The sequence below is a fragment of the Polypterus senegalus genome, chromosome 7, assembly GCF_016835505.1.
Source record: "Polypterus senegalus isolate Bchr_013 chromosome 7, ASM1683550v1, whole genome shotgun sequence".
Classification (NCBI taxonomy): Eukaryota; Metazoa; Chordata; class Cladistia; order Polypteriformes; family Polypteridae; genus Polypterus; species Polypterus senegalus.
In genome coordinates this window covers 27933202-27953974 of record NC_053160.1, presented here as the reverse complement: position 1 = coordinate 27953974, position 20773 = coordinate 27933202, and the positions used below count along the sequence as shown (strand labels likewise).

At 35.3% G+C, this 20773-nt stretch overlaps 1 protein-coding gene across 1 annotated transcript in view; it reads right to left on the bottom strand.

Annotated features, from left to right (window-relative positions):
• Window positions 1-20773, bottom strand: part of ap3b1a (adaptor related protein complex 3 subunit beta 1a) — a 344324-nt gene that overhangs the window by 107772 nt on the left and 215779 nt on the right. The window contains exon 22 of the mRNA XM_039758392.1: window positions 19849-19964. Coding sequence (XP_039614326.1) covers window positions 19849-19964 — 116 coding nt within the window. The remainder of the gene's footprint in view (window positions 1-19848; window positions 19965-20773) is intronic.

Here is a 20773-nt window from a genome sequence, read left to right as displayed (position 1 = left end):
ATTCATTACACACAGACTGATGTATTTCAAATGTTTATTTCTTTTAATTTTGATGATTATAACTGACAACTAATGAAATCCCAAATTCAGTATCTCGGAAAATTAGAATATCAATTAAGACCAATGCAAAAAAAGGATTTTTAGAAATGTTGGCCAACTGAAAGGTATGAACATGAAAAGTATGAGCATGTACAGCACTCAATATTTAGTTGGGGCTTCTTTGGCCTGGAATACTGCAGCAATGTGGCGTGGCATGGAGTCGATCAGTCTGTGGCACTGCTCAGGTGTTATGAGAGCCCATGTTGCTCTCATAGTGGCCTTCAGCTCTTCTGAATTGTTGGGTCTGGCATATTGCATCTTCCTCTTCACAATACCCCATAGATTTTCTTGCAGGTGTTTTGAGTTAATTAGCTGATTAGAGTGTGGCACCAGGTGTTGTCAATATTGAACCTTTTAACAATATTCTAATTTTCCAAAATAGTGAATGTGGGACTTTCATTAGTTGTCAGTTATAATCATCAAAATTAAAAGAAATAAACATTTGAAATACATCAGTCTGTGTGTAATGAATGAATCTAATATACAGGTTTCACTTTTTGAATGGAATTACTGAAATAAATCAACTTTGTCATGATATTCTTATTTTATGACCAGCACCTGTAAAGTCTCAAAACAATGCCTTGTTTTATGCCAGACTAAAGAAAGTGCAGACATTTACTGAGTATACATTCAACTTCTTCTTTCGGCTGCTCCCATTAGGAGTTGCCACAGCGGATCATACTGCTCCATATCTTCCTGTCCTTTACATCTTGCTCTGTCACACCCATCACCTGCATGTCCTCTCTCACCACATCCATAAACCTTCTCTTAGATCTTCCTCTTATCTGGCAGCTCTATCCCTTAGCATCCTTCTCCCAATATATCCCTCATCTCTTCTCTGAACATGTCCAAACCAACACAATCTGGCATCTCTGACTTTGTCTCCAAACCATCCAACCTGAGCTGACCCTCTAATCATTAGAGTTTAATGTACTCATTTCTAATCCTGTCCAGCTCCAGTTCTGTCTCCTGTTTTATGGTCAGTATCACTGTCTCCAACCCATATAACAAAGCTGGTGTCACTACTGTCCTGCAGACCTTCCCTTTCACTCTTGCTGATAACTGTCCACACACAACTACAAAAACTAAATAAGAACAATGACAACAAAGCTCAAATTTTGCAAAAAAAAAAAATCTCAGTATTATTGTAAATTAATCCAATACCTATTAAAGTTTTCCATTAAAAAACTAAGAATATTATTTTTCATGTTTAAATTATTCAGTGTGGATAGTGCTACCACCAATAAAACCAATTACCATCTGAGGTGCTATCTACTTTACAACATGTTCTTCTTATGCACATGAGCCATTCTGAGACACTTTAAAGACTTGTAAAATTGTCAAGTAATCTGAATTTACCCAGTGAAACAGCACATTTGCTGCTTTTGTATACTTAGCTCTGAAATAGTGTCCCAGCCATGGATTGTTTCCACTTAACAGAGCCTTCGAAGGAATAAGGAGGTCAGAAAATGGATTAAGGAGTAGATATTATAAAAATCCTTAATGATTCAGTGTAATGTGTAATTAATCAGACTCAGAAAGAATTCAGGACCTTTATAATTTTTCACATTTTGCTATGTTGTAGCTGTGCTAAAATCCATTTAATTTATTAACCACATAAACCAACACTAAATTCCACAAAATGAGAAAGTGAAAGCAGGATTTTAAAAATTTTTGTAAATTTATTAAGAGTAAAAAACTGAAATTGTACGACTGCACAAGTATTTAGATCCTTTGTTACAACACATGAAATGTATCCTAGGTGCATTATTGAGATGTTTCTACACCTTATTTGGAGTCCACTTTTGGTTCAATTCAATTGAATGGTTATGATTAGGAAATACACTCACCTGCCTATTTAAGGTCCCACAGCTGACAATGTGCATCAGAGCAAAAACCATGAGGTCAAAGGAACTGCCAGTAGAGCTTAGAAAAGTAATTGTGTCAGGGCACTGATTTCAGGAAGGCTACAAAAAGATTCATGTAAAATTTTAAAATACCTACAGCACAGATGCCGTCATAATTCATAAATGGAAAGTTTGTAACAACCACAACTCTTTCTTGAGCTGACCACCCAGGCAAACTGAGCAATAAGAAACTAATAGTCAATATGGCTGGACTCCAGAGAATCTGTGTGGAGAAGGGGGGAAGTTGCAGAAGGACAACCACCACTGCAACTCTCTACCAAACTGGGCTTTATGGTAGAGTGGCAAGAGAGAAGTCTCTTCTTAGTAAATGGCACAGAGAAGCCTGCTTGGAGTTTGCAAAAAGGCACCTGATGGACTCTAAAACAGTAACAAACAAAAATCTCTGGACTGACGAAACCAATATTAGCATCATGTCAAGAGGAAACCAGGCACCATTCATTATCTGTCTAGTACAATTGTAGCAGTGAAGCATGGTAGTGGATGCTTAATGGTGTAGTGTCCTTTTTCAGCTGGAGGGACTGAAGGACTGAAGGAAAGCAATGAATGAATGAAGACAAGTACAGAGATATCCTTAATGAAGGCCAAAGAATTTTACCTTACAATTGGAAGACTGCCCTAAGAACAAAGCAAGGACAACACAGAACAGTCTAAGAGACAATTCTGGAAATTGCCCAGCCAAAGCCCAGACTTGAACCCAATCAATCAGATCTTAAGAAACATGAAAACAATTGTCCATTGATGGTCTCCATCCAGCGTTATATAACTTGAGAGGATCTCCAGAGAGGAATAGCAAAAAAATACTCAAATCCAGGTGTGCAAAGCTTGTTGTGTGATATCCAAGAACACTCTTGGCTTTAATCTCTGCCAACTGTGCTCCAAGTAACTATACAGTAAGGGGACTAAATACTTAAGTCAATGTATATGTATACAGTGCATCCGGAAAGTATTCACAGCGCATCACTTTTTCCACATTTTGTTATGTTACAGCCTTATTCCAAAATGGATTAAATTCATTTTTTTCCTCAGAATTCTACACACAACATCCCATAATGACAACGTGAAAAAAGTTTACATGAGGTTTTTGCAAATTTATTAAAATAAAAAAACTGAGAAATTACATGTACATAAGTATTCACAGCCTTTGCCATGAAGCTCAAAATTGAGCTCAGGTGCATCCTGTTTCCCCTGATCATCCTTGAGAAGTTCTGCAGCTTAATTGGAGTCCACCTGTGGTAAATTCAGTTGATTGCACATGATTAAGAAAGGCACACACCTGTCTATATAAGGTCCCACAGTTGACAGTTCATGTCAGAACACAAACCAAGCATGAAGTCAAAGGAATTGTCTGTAGACCTCCGAGACAGGATTGTCTCAAGGCACAAATCTGGGGAAGGTTACAGAAAAATTTCTGCTGCTTTAAATGTCCCAATGAGCACAGTGGCCTCCATCATCCATAAGTGGAAGACGTTTGAAACCACCAGGACTCTTCCTAGAGCTGGCCGGCCATCTAAACTGAGCGATTGGGGGAGAAGGGCCTTAGTCAGGGAGGTGACCAAGAACCCGATGGTCACTCTGTCAGAGCTCCAGAGGTCCTCTGTGGAGAGAGGAGAACCTTTCAGAAGGACAACAATCACTGCAGCAATCCACCAATCAAGATTGTATGATAGAGTGGCCAGACGGAAGCCACTCTTTAGTAAAAGGCACATGGCAGCCCGCCTGGAGTTTGCCAAAAGGCACTTGAAGGACTCTCAGACCATGAGAAACAAAATTCTCTGGTCTGATGTGACAAAGATTGAACTCTTTGGTGTGAATGCCAGGCGTCACGTTTGGAGGAAACCAGACACTGCTCATCACCAGGCCAATACCATCCCTACAGTGAAGCATGGTGGTGGCAGAATCATGCTGTGGGGATGTTTTTCACCGGCAGAAACTGGGAGACTAGTCAGGATAAAGGGAAAGATGACTGCAGCAATGTATAGAGACATCCTGGATAAAAACCTGCTCCAGAGCGCTCTTGACCTCAGACTGGGGCGAAGGTTCATCTTTCAGCAGGACAACGACCCTAAGCACACAGCCAAGATATCAAAGGAGTGGCTTCAGGACGACTCTGTGAATGTCCTTGAGTGGCCCAGCCAGAGCCCAGACTTGAATCCGATTGAACATCTCTGGAGAGATCTTAAAATGGCTGTGCACCGATGCTTCCCATCCAACCTGATGGAGCTTGAGAGGTGCTGCAAAGAGGAATGGGCGAAACTGGCCAAGGACAGGTGTGCCAAGCTTGTGGCATCATATTCAAAAAGACTTGAGGCTGTAATTGCTGCCAAAGGTGCATCGACAAAGTATTGAGCAAAGGCTGTGAATACTTATGTACATGTGATTTCTCAGTTTTTTATTTTTAATAAATTTGTAAAACCTCAAGTAAACTTTTTCACGTTGTCATTATGGGGTGTTGTGTGTAGAATTCTGAGGAAAAAAATGAATTTAATCCATTTTGGAATAAGGCTGTAACATAACAAAATGTGGAAAAAGTGATGCACTGTGAATACTTTCCAGATGCACTGTATATGTATAGTATACATACATATATATCTAGAGAAAAAGTCTAAAAACCTGTTTTTGCTTTGTCATTGTGGGATATTAAGTGTTACCTGATGTGGAAGGAAAAAGTTATTTCAAATCATTTTATCACACAGCTGCTACATAACAAAATGTAAAAAGTGTGAAGTGGTCTGAATACTTTCTGAATTCACTGTATAATATAATATAATATAATATAATATAATATAATATAATATAATATAGAAAGCAGTTATTGACTTTCACCACACCAAACAGACTTTACACCAAATTACTACTCAGGAAATGGGATGTGGAGATGGTACAAATGCTTGAGGGTCTACATCAGTGCCAGGCTGAACTGATCTCGAAGCACAGAGGAACTATATAAAAAAGCAGACTCTTTCTCCTTAAGATACTGCATTTCTTTAATGTGTATAGTGACATCTTTTACAAGTTCTATAACTTTGTGTTAGTCAATGTGAATTTCTACACTGTAGTGTGCTGGGACAGTAATATCACTTTAAAAGAGGCTGACTGAATCAACAATCTAATTAAGGTGACTGGCACAGTTATGGGATGCCTTCTCAACCTGCATGATGTAGTAGCAGAGAAATGAAAGACAACAAAATTGAAGGCTATAAAAACAATAATGTACATCCTCTCTCCAACACACTATCATTGAGTATTTAGTCAACAAATCATTTAGCAGAAGTTTGTCAAGAAACACTACTAAGATCCTTCACACCTACAGAAATGTACCTTTATAAAGTCCCAAAATGAATTTTCTCTTATCTTTAGTAAAGTCTGAAGTTTTGTCTTCTTCTTTTTTTTTTTTTTTATTAAATTTGTCTGTGTATTTGAGGGGACGTTGTTGTTATTGTTTGCTATGACATTTCATGAGCTTCTTCAAAAAGCTAAATACCCCCTTTGGACAAATTAAGTATTAACTATTGATAGCCACATTATCTTCAATATATCATCTAACAAGTGTCCAGCTTTACACCTTAGCCTGCACTAAGGTGTAGAGCTATTGTCTGGAATCACAAAGTGCATTCAGGCAGGAAGGATTTAATTAAATTGTATTATGGGTGGGAATTCAGCTTGAAGAATCTAACTTAAAATTTCTAAACAAAATACTGCTAGGATTCAAGAGTTTTATTCATCACACACAAAGGTATATCGGTACAACATACAGTGAAATGAAAAACATAGTAATAGCATTTATAGAACGTTGTGGTTTGTGAAAAAAGTCTGATGAGTAATTGTAAGGAAAAAGAAAGAAAAAAGGTGCTTGAAACTGCCAGCCTGTTATGCTAGGACATCATGACTTCACTTGTACCAGCACATTTTATATTAGGAAATTAGACCATATATAACATTTAACTTTACAATGACAGAGTTGTTGGCAAACTTCAATATGTGTCTATCCTTGTGTAAACTCCTGCAGTCATTTGTATATAGGATTAACAAAAGAGGAGATAGGTAGCCCTCTTGCGGAGTACCCACAGATGCACTTAGGCCATCAGAGAAACAGCCATTAAAACTAACTCTTTGAGTTCTGTTTGTTAAAAAGTACAGAATCCGCACCACCAAGTTAGGGTGCAAACAGAATTGATCCATTAGTTTCTCAACTAAATTGTGGAGCTGGATCGTGTTAAAAGCTGGCGAAAAGACTTTAAACAGCAATCTTGCATGGTTTTGATCCTTCAAAGTGTTCATACAGTAAATTTAAATGTGTTGCTGTGGCTTCTTCCACGCCCCTCTTTGCTCTGTATGGAAATTAGTAAGGGTCCAGTTTTGTTAAGTAGTTGTCTCTTAATTAACTTCACAAAGGATTTCATCATATGAGAAGTTAATGCCAATGTTCTAAAGTCACCTAATGCTTTGGGGTGTGCAGTTTTTGCCAATGAAATAACAGTTGCTTGTTTCCATAAGCTGGGCATAAGCTGTAAATCCAAAGACATTTCAAATATGGAGTGTAATGCTGGACAGAGCTCTTCTGCACAGTAGTGAAGCAAATTGCCACTTATAACTCTGGACCCAAGTGTTTTTTGATTTTTGTTTGTTTTAGGACCTTTCTATCATCATTTTGGTCAAAGAAGGGCTGACTCCTGGCTCCCGTCCTCAGTTTGTTCTTTTGCTGACTTACTTCTGAAGCAAAACCCTGCATTTCAAATCTTGAATAAAACTTGTTCAAGTTTTGCACCAAATGATAGTCAGTTTTAACTCATGCTAGTTCAACTCGATCATTGCTTTTTGTATGAATGACAGCCATCATCTTCATGCCATTCCAAAACGAGCCCCAGTTCATTCTCTATCCTGTCCTTCTACTTCAGCTTTGCCTGCTTTATTTCACATTTCACTTCCTTCTGCAATTCCTTCTGTTCCGTTAATGTTCAATGTTGAAATGTCATATTTTGTCAGGTTATCAATTGTTTTAGTCCTCTGGTAATCCACCACTTGTTGTTAGGGTATATTTTGGCTGATCTCCTGAGTATTATGGTGTCCTCACAGAATTATATGTAACAGCTTACAGTGTCTATTAATTCATTAACTCTTTGAAGGCTGAATATTTTCTCCAAAAAACTCTGTTTTCTGAAAAGCACACAAAGCAATGCTTTCACACATAAGTCAACAATAAATGTCTTTTGCTACAGTGGGTACGGAAAGTATTCAGACCCCCTTCAATTTGTCACTCTTTGTTATATTGCAGCCATTTGCTAAAATCATTTAAATTATTTTTTTCCCTCATTAATGTAGACACAGCACCCCATATTGACAGACAAAAAAAAAGAATTTTTGAAACTGTTGCAGATTTATTAAAAAAGAAAAACTGAAATATCACATGGTCCTAAGTATTCAGACCCTTTGCTGTGACACTCATATATTTAACTCGAGTGCTTTCCATTTCTTCTGATCATCCTTGAGATCACCTTCATTTGAGTCCAGCTGTGTTTGATTATACTGATTGGACTTGATTAGGAAAGCCACACCCATGTCTATATAAGACCTTAAAGCTCACAATGCATGTCAGAGCAAATAAGAATCATGAGGTCAAAGGAACTGTCTGAAGAGCTCAGAGACAGAATTGTGGCAAGGTACAAATCTGGCCAAGGTTACAAAATCTTTCTGCGGCACTTAAGGTTCCCAAGAGCACAGTGGCCGCCATAATCCTTAAATGGAAGACGTTTGGGACAACCAGAACCCTTCCTAGAGCTGGCCGTCCGGCCGGGGGAGAAGAGCCTTGGTGAGAGAGGTAAAGAAGAACCCAAAGATCATTTTGGCTGAGCTCCAGAGATGCAGTCAGGAGATGGGAGAAAGTTGTAGAAAGTCAACCATCACTGCAGCCCTCCACCAGTCAGGGCTTAATGGAAGAGTGACCTGTCGGAAGCCTCTACTCAGTGCAAGACACATGACAGCCCGCATGGAGTTTGCTAAAAGACACCTGAAGGACTCTGAGAAATAAGATTCTCTGGTCTGATGAGACCAAGATAGAACTTTTTGGCCTTAATTCTAAGCGGTATGTGTGGAGACAACCAGGCACTGCTCATCACTTGTCCAATATAGTCCCCACAGTGAAGCATGGTGATGGCAGCATCATGCTGTGGGGGTGATTTTCAGCTGCAGGGACAGGACGACTGGTTGCAATCGAGGGAAAGATGAATGCGGCCAAGTACAGGGATATCTTGGACAAAAACCTTCTCCAGAGTGCTAAGGACCTCAGACTGGGCCAAAGGTTTACCTTCCAACAAGACAATGACCCTAAGCACACAGCTAAAATAAAGAAGGAGTGGCTTCACAACAACTCTGTGACTGTTCTTGAATGGCCCAGCCAGAGCCCTGACTTAAACCCAATTGAGCATCTCTGGAGAGACCTAAAAATGGCTGTCCACCAACGTTTACCATCCAACCTGACAGAACTGGAGAGGATCTGCAAGGAGGAATGGCAGAGGATCCCCAAATTCAGGTGTGAAAAACTTGTTGCATCTTTCCCAAGACTACTCATGGCTGTATTAGCTCAAAATGGTGCTTCTACTAAATACTGAGCAAAGGGTCTGTATACTTAGGACCATGTGATATTTCAGTTTTTCTTTTTTAATAAATCTGCAACAATTTCAAAAATTCTTTTTTTGTCTGTCAATATGGGGTGCTGTGTGTACATTAATGAGGGAAAAAATTAATTTAAATGATTTTAGCAAATGGCTGCAATATAACAAAGAGTGACAAATTGAAGGGGGTCTGAATACTTTCCGTACCCACTGTAGCAAAAGAAATTTATTGTTGACTTATGTGTGAAAGCATTGCTTTGTGTGCTTTTCAGAAAACAGAGTTTTTTGGAGAAAATATTCAGCCTCACAAAGAGTGAAAAATTGAAGAGGGTTTGAATACTTTCCATACCCACTGTATGTGCTGCGACTGCTGTTGGTGCATGTTCGTCATGTTTGGCGGCAGTGGCTGCGTTGGGAACACCTCGATGGTCAGCAGGAATGCACGGTGGGTCAGCTGCCTGGCTGTCTTTGCACAGTAGGTGGGTGGCGATGGCGGTTGCAGTATGATGCAGAATGGTTTGTACCTCTTGTCATCATAAGTGGAGGTCCTCCCAGGCAAACGCTGCTGTAGGAGCATGACCTACACTAAAGTGTTCACCACCACAATCAGTTAGGGACCGATCAGATGATACTGGTACCTAACTTTCATTTTTGATCTTCATCTCCAGATCACTTACATCAAACTCAGAGTACAACAAGTCAGAGTCCTATTCAACGAAATTACGTAAAACATCCATGGAGTATTTTGCTTTGCACATTCGCTTTGGTCTTTCGCCAGATGTTGGTGCCATTTTAGAGGTTGTTTGCTCTTCGCTACTCATGCACGCGTAGGGAATCGAGGTTAAATCAACAATGCTATGTAACTTTCCTTCTAGCAAAGAAAGTCGACCTAAAAATTTAAGGGTGACTTTTGTTGCAGTTAACAGCTGATTACCGTCCTCTACTCCTGAATTTTGACAAAAGTCGACATCAGCCCTGAAAGAGTTAATGTCAGCACAAGATTTTTCAAACACTGACCAGTCAGTGCACTCAGACACGTAGGCACTCAGAGTCCTTATCTCAGACTTTAATTTGTTGGCTTTGTAATATTTACTGGCCCCACATTTGTTAAACAAATAAAGCATTTTTAAAGATTTCACCATAGATAAAATAAAAAAAAAATATATAAACCTTTTATAATGAAACAATTAGATGGTGGCAAGAAATCATTAACTATATGCTCAGTTTAACATTTTGTTAAATCATTTAAATATTTTAGACATGAAGAACATATAACAATTACAAAGATGTTTCCACTGTATAACACTCAAAATTTTTGCTATATAATGTATAAATAATATACAATGTATTTACTTCTTTGTCATAGCTTTAAAAATGATAGTTGCCAAACTATTAACTATACCAAATACAGTACTGACATAACACTTATTTATTTCAGAAATATAAACTTTTATTTGTAGAAAATGTCTAAGTATCGCAATATAAAATATGTTTATTATGAGAATCAATGCATTTCATGGCACTTTTCCCAATATCACCATAAACCATTTGGAACTAGCACATATACAACTTCCAGAGGGTGTAGCAACACAGTTTGTTCCAACACAATTTTAATAGCAACAGAGGGTTTGTAAGTAATCAAAAAAAATTGTGAGACCTGTAGGAATTATAGGCATCTAAATCTGTATTTTGTTAATCCATTTATTATTCCCTGAAAATGGCCTTTTTGTATAACTCTAAAAAGTTATAAAAAAAAAAGTCTAGGTTACCAAAAATAGAAAATTTATTAACCTCTGGCACTTAACTGATTTGTACTAATTCAGGTTATGTATAGGTCTTGAACTGAATAAATTTCAATAAAAAAACTAGAAAAAATGGGGGTGTTGCAAAAGATTCGAATGAATTAAGTGATTTTTGTGAATATCAAGAATTTTCTTCAGACATGTGTCCGAAGGTGCACTCAGTCTTAAAAAATGTATAAAATGAACAGAGTTGCTCTAATAAACAAACAGAAGTTAATAAAAGCAACTACTAAGTCTACTAAAATATCACAGTGGTACTATGTTCCTTAAAAATATCATAATAAATACCAGATATGTAAATTATAGGAAAGAATTTGAACTATAAATCCTTTTGGAATTATATGTAGTTCCTGTCCTCAAGAAAACATTCATGATTCTATGTCATTAATGAGTTTTCTCTGGGAGACAAAAATATGCATGTGCTAAATTAACTGCAAACTATAAGAAAATAAACTAGCTGATCCATAGCATGTTTAAAGTAAATTACACTGATATAATGCAATAAGATAAATTTGAGTAATATCTAACATGCAACAAGCTTTAAAATTATGACACGAGTAATATCATCTTTTAAAGATTTAATACAATTTCTACTGTGCTTGTCTTCATTCTTCAGATGCTGCAAGCCTATCACAAATATTTCGATCCAATTTAGGATAATTAAGCATTATAACTAGGTGAAATAACTTAGATAATCACACACAATGACCTATTCAGCCAATGATGTAATGCAAAGCTATCAATTCATTAGTCATGCAGAGGTTTACTAAAGAAGTATCCAATTAAAGAGCTGGAAGATTTGTATAATAAGCTGTCATATTCTCATTTATTTATTCGACATCTCAATGCCCAAGCTGCTAATTAAATTTTCATTGTTCAAATATGATTAATTGCTCTTTTAACATGAATCAAGGTTATATCTTTCCACGTACTAATTTTACCTGAAGAGCCAGAACTTAATCTAATAGTTCCTTTTTATTACAACCAACACAAGACATTACAGCAAATATCCAACATTTACACTAAGCAGTTTTAAGCATGCTGAGAGATAATGAATAAAGAATTAATTCAAGTATCCTTAACGCCAACATCTACAAAGAATAAAACTGCTTTTTATAGAAGAAAAGCATTGTTTCACATATACTAGTTAATTCTTTAAAATCAAACTCCAACTCTTATAATAACTACATGTAGTTATGTACACTCAAGATTCATAAAACAAAAATCTGCAAAATACTGTTGTAAAATACCTAAAAGTCTATCTTTGCGTCAAAATGTTTTATAGGTTTACAGCATCTTGCAAAAGCATTCAGACTCTTGAAAAATAATCACATTATACTAAAATAAAAATGACACAGCACACTCAAAACTCAAGCAGAAAGAAAGCATCCATCCATCCATCCATTATCCAACCCACTATATCCTAACTACAGGGTCACAGTGGTCTTCTGGAGCCAATCCCATCCAAAAAAGAGTGCAAGGCAAGAAACAAACCTCGGGCAGGGTGCCAGCCCACCGCAGCAGAAAGAAACCAAAATTGTTATTTTTGCTGCAGACACAAACAACATAAATGTGAGATAAAATGATGAATGTGGAATTAAACAACATCATTTCAGTTCTCCAATATTTTTCTGTACATAATTCTGTTTGTGTTTTATTCCTCCTTAAGTGGTGTGAAATTTAACTTCTCCATTTCTTTTGGCACCTGCCATTTGAGGGACAGGAAGCAATTTATATGCTGGAAAAAAAATTAATCAAAACCATACCACAGAAAGTGAGCACAGTAAAATCAACAATTGGGGGATATCAAGAAAATAAAGCACTGGGGTATTTAGCACTCTGCAAGGTCAGCAGGGGATACCAAATGCAATTGGTTACAGAAAAAAGGTCAGAGCTGCAAAAAAAAAAATCTATAACAAGTGATTCTCAAATCACCAACAGATATCAGAGTACAGCTGGAAAGACTATCATAAGTTACCACCCACTTACAGAACAGTTATGGGACAGTTCTGTGTCACAAGAAAATGTCTCCTGGTTCTTTGGTCAATATTTCACTGCACAGCAATACAAAAAAAAAACCTGGTCAACACAACTAAGGAGATCATCAAAGAACAAGTGTAAAGTCGTATAATAGCCAAATGAATTTATCTATTTATTAAATCAAAAAAGTCATACATTGTTCTTGCTTAAAAGGTGAATGCAGTTAATCTCACATCAAAAAAGTAACTTCTGACAAAAGTCACAGAAAAGGCACACAGACATCAGGCATGAAGAAGCTAATTTGTGCTAAATTAACTTTTACACTTTGAATTTTCACTTTGAAATTAATTTGCCCATGTAGTTAACTGATGTTATCTAAACATGCTCAAACATATACAAATGTGTGCACAGAGACCTTGACATACCGTTAGAACAACCTTTCTGTAGTTTTGCTTTATATCAAATTATTAATCTTTTTTTGCTCCATCATTTATTGGCAAACATTGGTTTCTGACCAATTCATGCCTAACCTTTAAAATGTAAGGTTGTAGGGAGCCACAGCATATCTTGGCAGCATTAGGACCAATTAAAGACACTACCCAGGACAAGGCACCCATCCATTGCACCCATTTCATGTGTTGTCAATTCTATAAACTTCTATAAACTTTCAGGAGTAACTGTAAGACAGTCTATACTTCACACTGGGATTATTTTTTTTAATTCTTTGATTATGACAAACAAAAAGCTGATAAAGAAAAACCTAACCATGTATTTTATACTATGGGTCTCTTTCTTACTGTCATACACAGCACAGCTACATGAATTTTCAGGGAGGAAACCACTGATGATTGGTATAATGTCTTTCCATTTCTGTTAATTGTGTCCATGGGTACATTTTAGTGGTTATAATACATAATTTAAAGAAGTACTGCAATGATCACTGAGCAGTTCAATACTGTTAGCAGATTAAAAAAGGTACTCTACATAAAATGCACACGAGTCATTAGTAGCCTAGTACACACAAAAATAATTGTTTAGAGTACATAAAGCTAAATACTGTCCAAATTGAGTTCATTTTTAGTTTTGTAAATCTTAGCAATCCTGCTGTAGGTTTAGTAAATGGTAATTTCTATGAAAAGTGACATATATAAAATAATGATCAACTGAAAATACTATTGCGAGTTAAAATCAGAATTCCATAACAACGACAAAAAGCAATCATTCATAACTAGGGCTAGGAATCGCTTAAAAATGAACTAATTGAATAACTGTATGTAATTAATTGTGATTAATCGCATCTACCATTAAAACATGTAACCAGAAAATAAATACATAAATCATGAAGTAAATACACATTGAAACACAACATTAATGTTGAATCAACACAAAAGAGTTTTAAAAAAAATTAAAGGCATAGTTTAAACTTAAAAAATGACCTGAAACATGAACTTTTAACAAAATACTACTTGAGCAAGTACAACCTGAATTTGAATGCCTTCCTAAAAGGCAAGATGAAAAGAAGAAAATACGAAAATAAGACTAATGTATTAATTCTCAGATTGGCACAGAAAATAAAACACAGACATTTCAAAGTAAAACTAAACTATCAAAACGACTGCAGACTTTGAATGGACTGCTAAAGATTGATCCAATTGAAAGTATAAGCACCTCCTAAATGGGCCAAAGTCAAAGATACGTTCAAGGCTTAGCAGCTCCAGTGCATTACAACAACAAATTAGCCACTGGTTAAAAAAAATACAAATATTGCATGCAAAAATGCATTTAGTTAAGTACTTCTGATACACAATATTAACTACATATAACTGACACCCACTAACTTAAGAAATCTCTCTGGCAAAGTCAGGTAATGCAGCTAGTAATTCTATATTACTTAAGTTATTATGCACTAAAATCTATGGCTTACTAAAAAGTTGCCGAGATTAAAGTACTATGGTAAAAAAATAATCTGGCATAAATCAACAGAAAATTCTCTGCATATTAGTTAAGTTCAGTGCAAATGTTTGGCTGAATATGCTAAACATAGTGATAATTTTAGTTGTTTTTTAAAAAAAAACCTTCACTAAGGAAGGTTTAACATTAAAAATGACCCTAGTAGAGCACATACATAGCATTTAAATCTTTAGAGATCACTATCTTTACATTCAGCTCTCTCAACACAATATCTATATTTAACCCACTGAGGTACATACAGCACCAGTTAAGACACTTGTACTTGGCACCATCCAGTGACCAAACATTATCAACAGGAACTGAACTGCAGTCCTTCACAGAAGCTGCAGTAATTTTCTTAGTGAACAATGTATGGAACCGTTCATTTTCTTTTTCACAAAGCACATGCTAATGCTAATTAAATTAACAAGCTCTGTGAGGTATAACTAATTTAGGCCAAAACACTTATAATATTTTGGATCAGATGAAAAGAAATAAATATAGCCAACTGGAGAGGAAGTCATTAGCATCATAATGGATGCAAGTTAAGTGCATACAACATTAATTAGAGGGCAAATGAAAATGGGGAGAAGTTATACAGACAAGATCTTTCTATAATATCTAAAACTGAGTGGCCACCGCCACCATTACAATGGGCACTACTACTATTATTAAAGAAAGCTAAATATTTCAACTATAAAAAAATGAATAAAATCTATTCAGTTTCAGTCTATAAATTTCTGCAAATAAAGCCATTTAAAACTAATTTATCTTTGCTTCATTAGAAAGAAGTAAAAGATAGCATTTACTGAATCATAAGCCTTTGAGAATTTCTGATATTTAATAGCATAGAAGCAAGCAGTTAAAATTTACCTTTTCTAATCTGGAGAGAGACAGCACAGTCAATAAGCAGGTTAAAGTGAAAAGTACAGTTTGTGGAGGAATATAAGACACTGGAAATATAAATACACTAATACTGACACTGCTGGTTAAAAAAAGAAAGAGAGAATTGTTTTACAGAAATAGCAGAAGGGAAAATGGAAAACTGTTTTTGAAAAAAAAAAAACAACAAAAAATAAAAGGTGATATGATACTTTCTGAAACCTTTAGGTAAAGTATACATGCCAGGAAAAAAGGAAGAACTAAAAGTAATAGAACAATTCCATGGGAGCAAAGCAAAGATTTTAGGCTTGCTAGTACATGAGAATAGGTATAAGCAAGACAATAAATCAGAAGACAGAGAAACCAGGGGAAGACAAAAGGGGACAGCAGACTAGTCAGCAAATTGTAAACTTGGATTTAAATCACCTATGATATCTATTCACTATAACTTTGAGAACTGGGCAGTCAGTTCCAGAACAATCTCTGTGAGATAACATTAAAAAGGAGTTACATTCAACACATTCCAAAACAGTATTCATCTTGGATTCATCAGAAGCTCTCAGAAAGCATAAAAACTTCATATTCCTTCACTAAACAATTTTTAAAAGGGGTGCAAGACAGGGGACTTATAGCACAACCAAGATTTTTTAGGATTTGCTTCTGTGGCGCTTCGCTGCAGCGCTGTGAGCATGCTGTTGCCCTGCTCCGGCAACGGACAAACAATCTTCCATAGACCCGGCAATCGCGCTTTGGAACACATGTTCCGACACAAAAGTGTTCAGAAACCTCACAGTTTGAAGAAGAAGAAAAGGATGATTCAACTTCTGATTGATAACTGTGATGCCCACAACATACTTCCACACTTAGAAAATGTTTGCGTTGAATTCCTCCCACCCAATTGCACAGCAATGCCATTGTATTTCGGCATCGTTTGCACCCTGAAAGTGTATTATTGTAAGGAAATGCTGTGAAAATTTCTCATCAGCCTAACTTGTAGACAGGAGGAGATTAAAATTAACATGAAAGAAACTATGGAAATGATCACAAATACCTGGATGCAAGTTAAAGAAAGCACTATAGCGACAAATACAGAATCTCATTACTACAAAATGTTCAATACAACAAAATAATTTTTAGGTCCCTGGCACTTTGTTGTAATGGAATTTTACCTGTAGCTATATATGTACTTGTTTTCTATAAATATTGAGGGTTGGGGTTGCATTGTGTTCATTGCGTGCCTATGCTAACTCTGCTGAACTTACAAACAAAGTGGACTTACAAATATACTCTCGGAATGGAATTAATTTGTATGTAGGGAACTTACTGTAATGTTTTTCACTATGAAGATGCAGGCAACATGCCAAAGAGCTTATCTGAGATAATCACATAATACCTGAACAAAGGACCACGTCGCAAAGAGAAAGAGTGCACTTCAGAAAGAGTGCACTTCAACATAAGAAGAATATTTCATTAGAACCCTGAGCACAACACAACATGGGACATCATCTTTAAAGACCTGGTATAAAAAAATCTTCATCTGTACCAAAATAAATTGAATCTCTAAATAACTAACAAACAGCCAGTCTGTTCTATGTTATATGATTGTCTGTCTATTCTGTTTGCATCCTGTCATTTATATCAATATATGTATGCAATTATCATATTTCCTCCTGTTTCTTAAAATGAGTATGCTTCGGTTATCTTGATATAGGGCTAATGGCTGGAGACCGCCTCCTACAACAGAGAAAGGTAAGGTAAATAAAGTAGGTGCCTTAGCAAATTATTAATTAATTACTGGCAGTGCCAAAGGCAAGACAGATAAATAATTAACCAAGTTAAATCACTTTCCATTCTTACACATGACTGAGACTCTGATTGTGCATCACCAATGTCCAGACCCACTCCATTACACAGGCAGTAGGTGTACTTGGAATGACTGCAAAGATGATTGGGAGTTAGTTCTTGTAGTGTGCATTGAAAAATCATCCCAGACTCAGTCTTCATTGTCATTTCTAAAATAGAAGTACTAAGAGATTTCCTTCTATTATGCACAGATTTCAATTAGGCAGATTTTAATACTATTTGGAAAGTATGTATATTATTTACAAAAAGGAAAAACTAACATGGCTGTCTGTTTCTTATCAGATTAAATGCATAAGACAATTAAAATTCATTACAACAGAACTCCAGTAGCTATTTGGCTACCACAACAAATCTTGTAAAGCAAGAATTATGAATAAAGCATGTAAATTTGAAATAAACATTACAACAACATGAAGTAAAGATCTAGAAAGACTAGGGCTGATGATCTTACTCTTGCCAGTTTGAGAGACATACTTGTCATTACATCTAGATGTGTACAAAAAACAGTTAATACAAAATTTAAATTTCAGTCTATTCAGTGCCTAACTTAACTCAAAAAATTAATCAATAGCCTTAGTTTACTTTAACATACGAGTACAACATTAACATAGTACTTAAATGAATTTCATAAACTATAACAGTCATCTATACCAAGATCAACAAATTAAGTCTTTTCCCTTGAATGAAATTTGAACAACACCTAACATGCTTAATCATGTTTAATCAGCAGAAACATTTGTGTTAATGTATAGAAGGGAAAAAAAAAAACTCTAGATAAAATTAAGACTACGCTTCTTTTTTTGAATAACAATACCCTTCAATACTATTCACCAGGTAGTAGGATATTGATTTGGCTTTAATTTGATACCAGATAACTCTAATCAACTAAATAAAAACACAAATGAAAGAGGTAGGTTTGTATATATGTGTTTAATACTACAGTATACTATTTGAAAAATATCAAACAAATAGGGGGCAGAAGTTGTTTATATTTGCATTAAGAGATAACCAGATCTACAATGAGCCTTCTATTTTACAAATAGAAACATTATAATTCTTACTTTAAGGTGATTTTTTTGTGTTTGAATTAGTTCATAAATCAGCTTTATAACTTCACTAAATTATTACAGTAAAAACACTGGGGAGTGGAAAAAGGAAAAAAAAACAATAATAAAGATGCAGTGTCTTTTTTTCTTTAATCTATCACAAAAAATAAAAAGAAAAAAAGACATCATGAAAAAAATCATTACTTAATGACTCTGATGATATAGAGGCTCACATAATTGCCTTTATATACAGTGTAAAGTTAGGCAAATTGCTACCTCCTCAGAAATGAATTGATTTACAAAGAAGAGTAGTTCAGTTGGGTACTGCACAATGGACGTGGCTTAGTCCCATGAGTATTCATTTACTATCATAGAAACCAGTGCTTTGAAAGTAAAGCATAATTGCAAGGAACTGTAGGAAAATGAAAACAACACAAATACAAATTATTTCAATTTGACTTTTAAGAAATCTATTCATTTTAACAAATTAAACAGGGACACTATGGTGAGAATCTGAAGCTCCCTTCTGTCTCACCTCAGTATATCAGACAGGAAAGGATGAAGGACAATTTGAGCTAGTTATGCTAGAAACAGGGGGGATATGTTTTAGCCACATGAAATGAAATGTTCAAGAAAGTAAAAGATGGATTCTATTTTCACTTATTAGGAAGTGAACTAAGGGAAAGTTAAAGTCTCAGACAGAGAAAATATCTTATTCCACCTCCCTGAGATTTCAATTGAAGATATAGTTTGTGAGTACACTTAGAAAGGCAAATACTTGGCAACTGTAAACATTTTATACCTGTACACCAGAGACAGCAGGCACTTATAGCAAAACAGAAAAAGAAAAGTGACAGTTAATCTTAACCTTAATACAATTTGTGGAAGATGTCCAATAATTTAAGGTGGTCAAAATTTTTAACAGTGTTTTGAAAATACAGTTTGGGTAATTTACAAGAGATGTCTTGTACAACTAAATTGAATTTCCAGTTTCATCAAGCCAGTGTAACAGCCAGAAACAGAAGTAAATAGGATAGTAAGTGATTATTATTTGCTTTTTGATTTTTTTTTTTAATTAAAATCCACCATAAAACCAATATGTATTTGTTTTTATATCAGGTTCACAATGAAAAAATGTCAATTGTATACAATATATTTAAAAAAATCTTACTAAAAGGTGAATTTATTAACCAAATTTTGCAGTCTTAAGTTTTTTTATGTCCAATGTTATCTTACCAAACTGGCACTACACACCTCAAGACTGACTACAAAGACTACTGCCCTTTTCCAGACAGCTTTGGCTTTAATAAGAATATCTAATCATTGGTGATTAATTTCATCCTTTTTAGGACATCAGACTTTTTGTTACTAAAGGAGCTACCAACAAAATGAGCTAATCACTCCAACAGGCTTCCTAAACATACAGCATACTGTCAGTGGAAGTATAATATAACTGCCTCTCATACAGAGTATTTTATTTTATTTTTTTACATTTTGTTAAACATCTCTATTTGTATCTTATTAATCTTAAACCATTTTACTAAACACCATATTAGTGTGCAAGTTATTAAGATTATATTATATTATTCATTAATACATTTACTTTCTGAAACGCTTTATCAATTACAGGATTGTAGAAATAATACACAATGAACACTTAAAACAGAAATAGAAAAGCAAACATACTTACATCAATTGCTATTGATGTGCTAGATAAAGACAAACCCTCCAAATCCATAATAAGGGTGGGTGACAGAACTGCTGGCTTAGGCATTACGATTGGTGAAGAAGAAGGAGGAGGTGCAACTAAAAGAAAACAATAAAAAGAGAACATTGTTATGAATAATCAAATAGAAATTAACTTTTTTACAAACTATTTATAATTTAAACCCCAAATAAACACACAACAAAACAAATGGGATATTATTTCTAAAATATAAAAATGTAACACTTTAAACTATTCATCCATCCACTTCCTTCACCAACTACTTTAGTGCAAGATAATGAGAATGCATATTTCAGATTTCTCTTTCTAGTAAATTCAATACTCACGTTTGAACATGAAATCTGCATTTTTAATAAAATGAGCATAGCTATATTTCTAATCTTAAAGAATAATGATTGTTGTGACATAAACACAAAAAATACAAATATCAATATCTGAACTGCGCAATACTTTTCAGTGCTTAGCAATAAAATACAAAATAAGATGCCAACAAATTAAGCAAGTTAAAAATTTTTATGGACTTAAATCTGAAGCAAATACCATTCCAAAAAGTTAAGTCAAAATTAGCAAGCCAAAATTAAAGCTCCACCTAAGAGAAAGAGGACAGCCAACCACCAGAGCAAATCATTAAAAGCAGCAAGGAAGGAAGAGTATCCTTTTCCTAGATGTAGAAGTTTTCTCTAAAATGTTATTGATTAGATTCTGCTGTATTTTAAAATAATTTTGACCAGATCCTCTAAGTGAGAATTTGATTTTTTTCCAATTTCAATTAGTACAGGACATCAGTTACCCACTGGCTTAAAAGACGTGGGGTGGGATTCTTACAATTGAGCAAGATAAATCTACGTGCTAGGAGTGAGGTAAAGGCAACTACAGTTTGTTTGTCCAT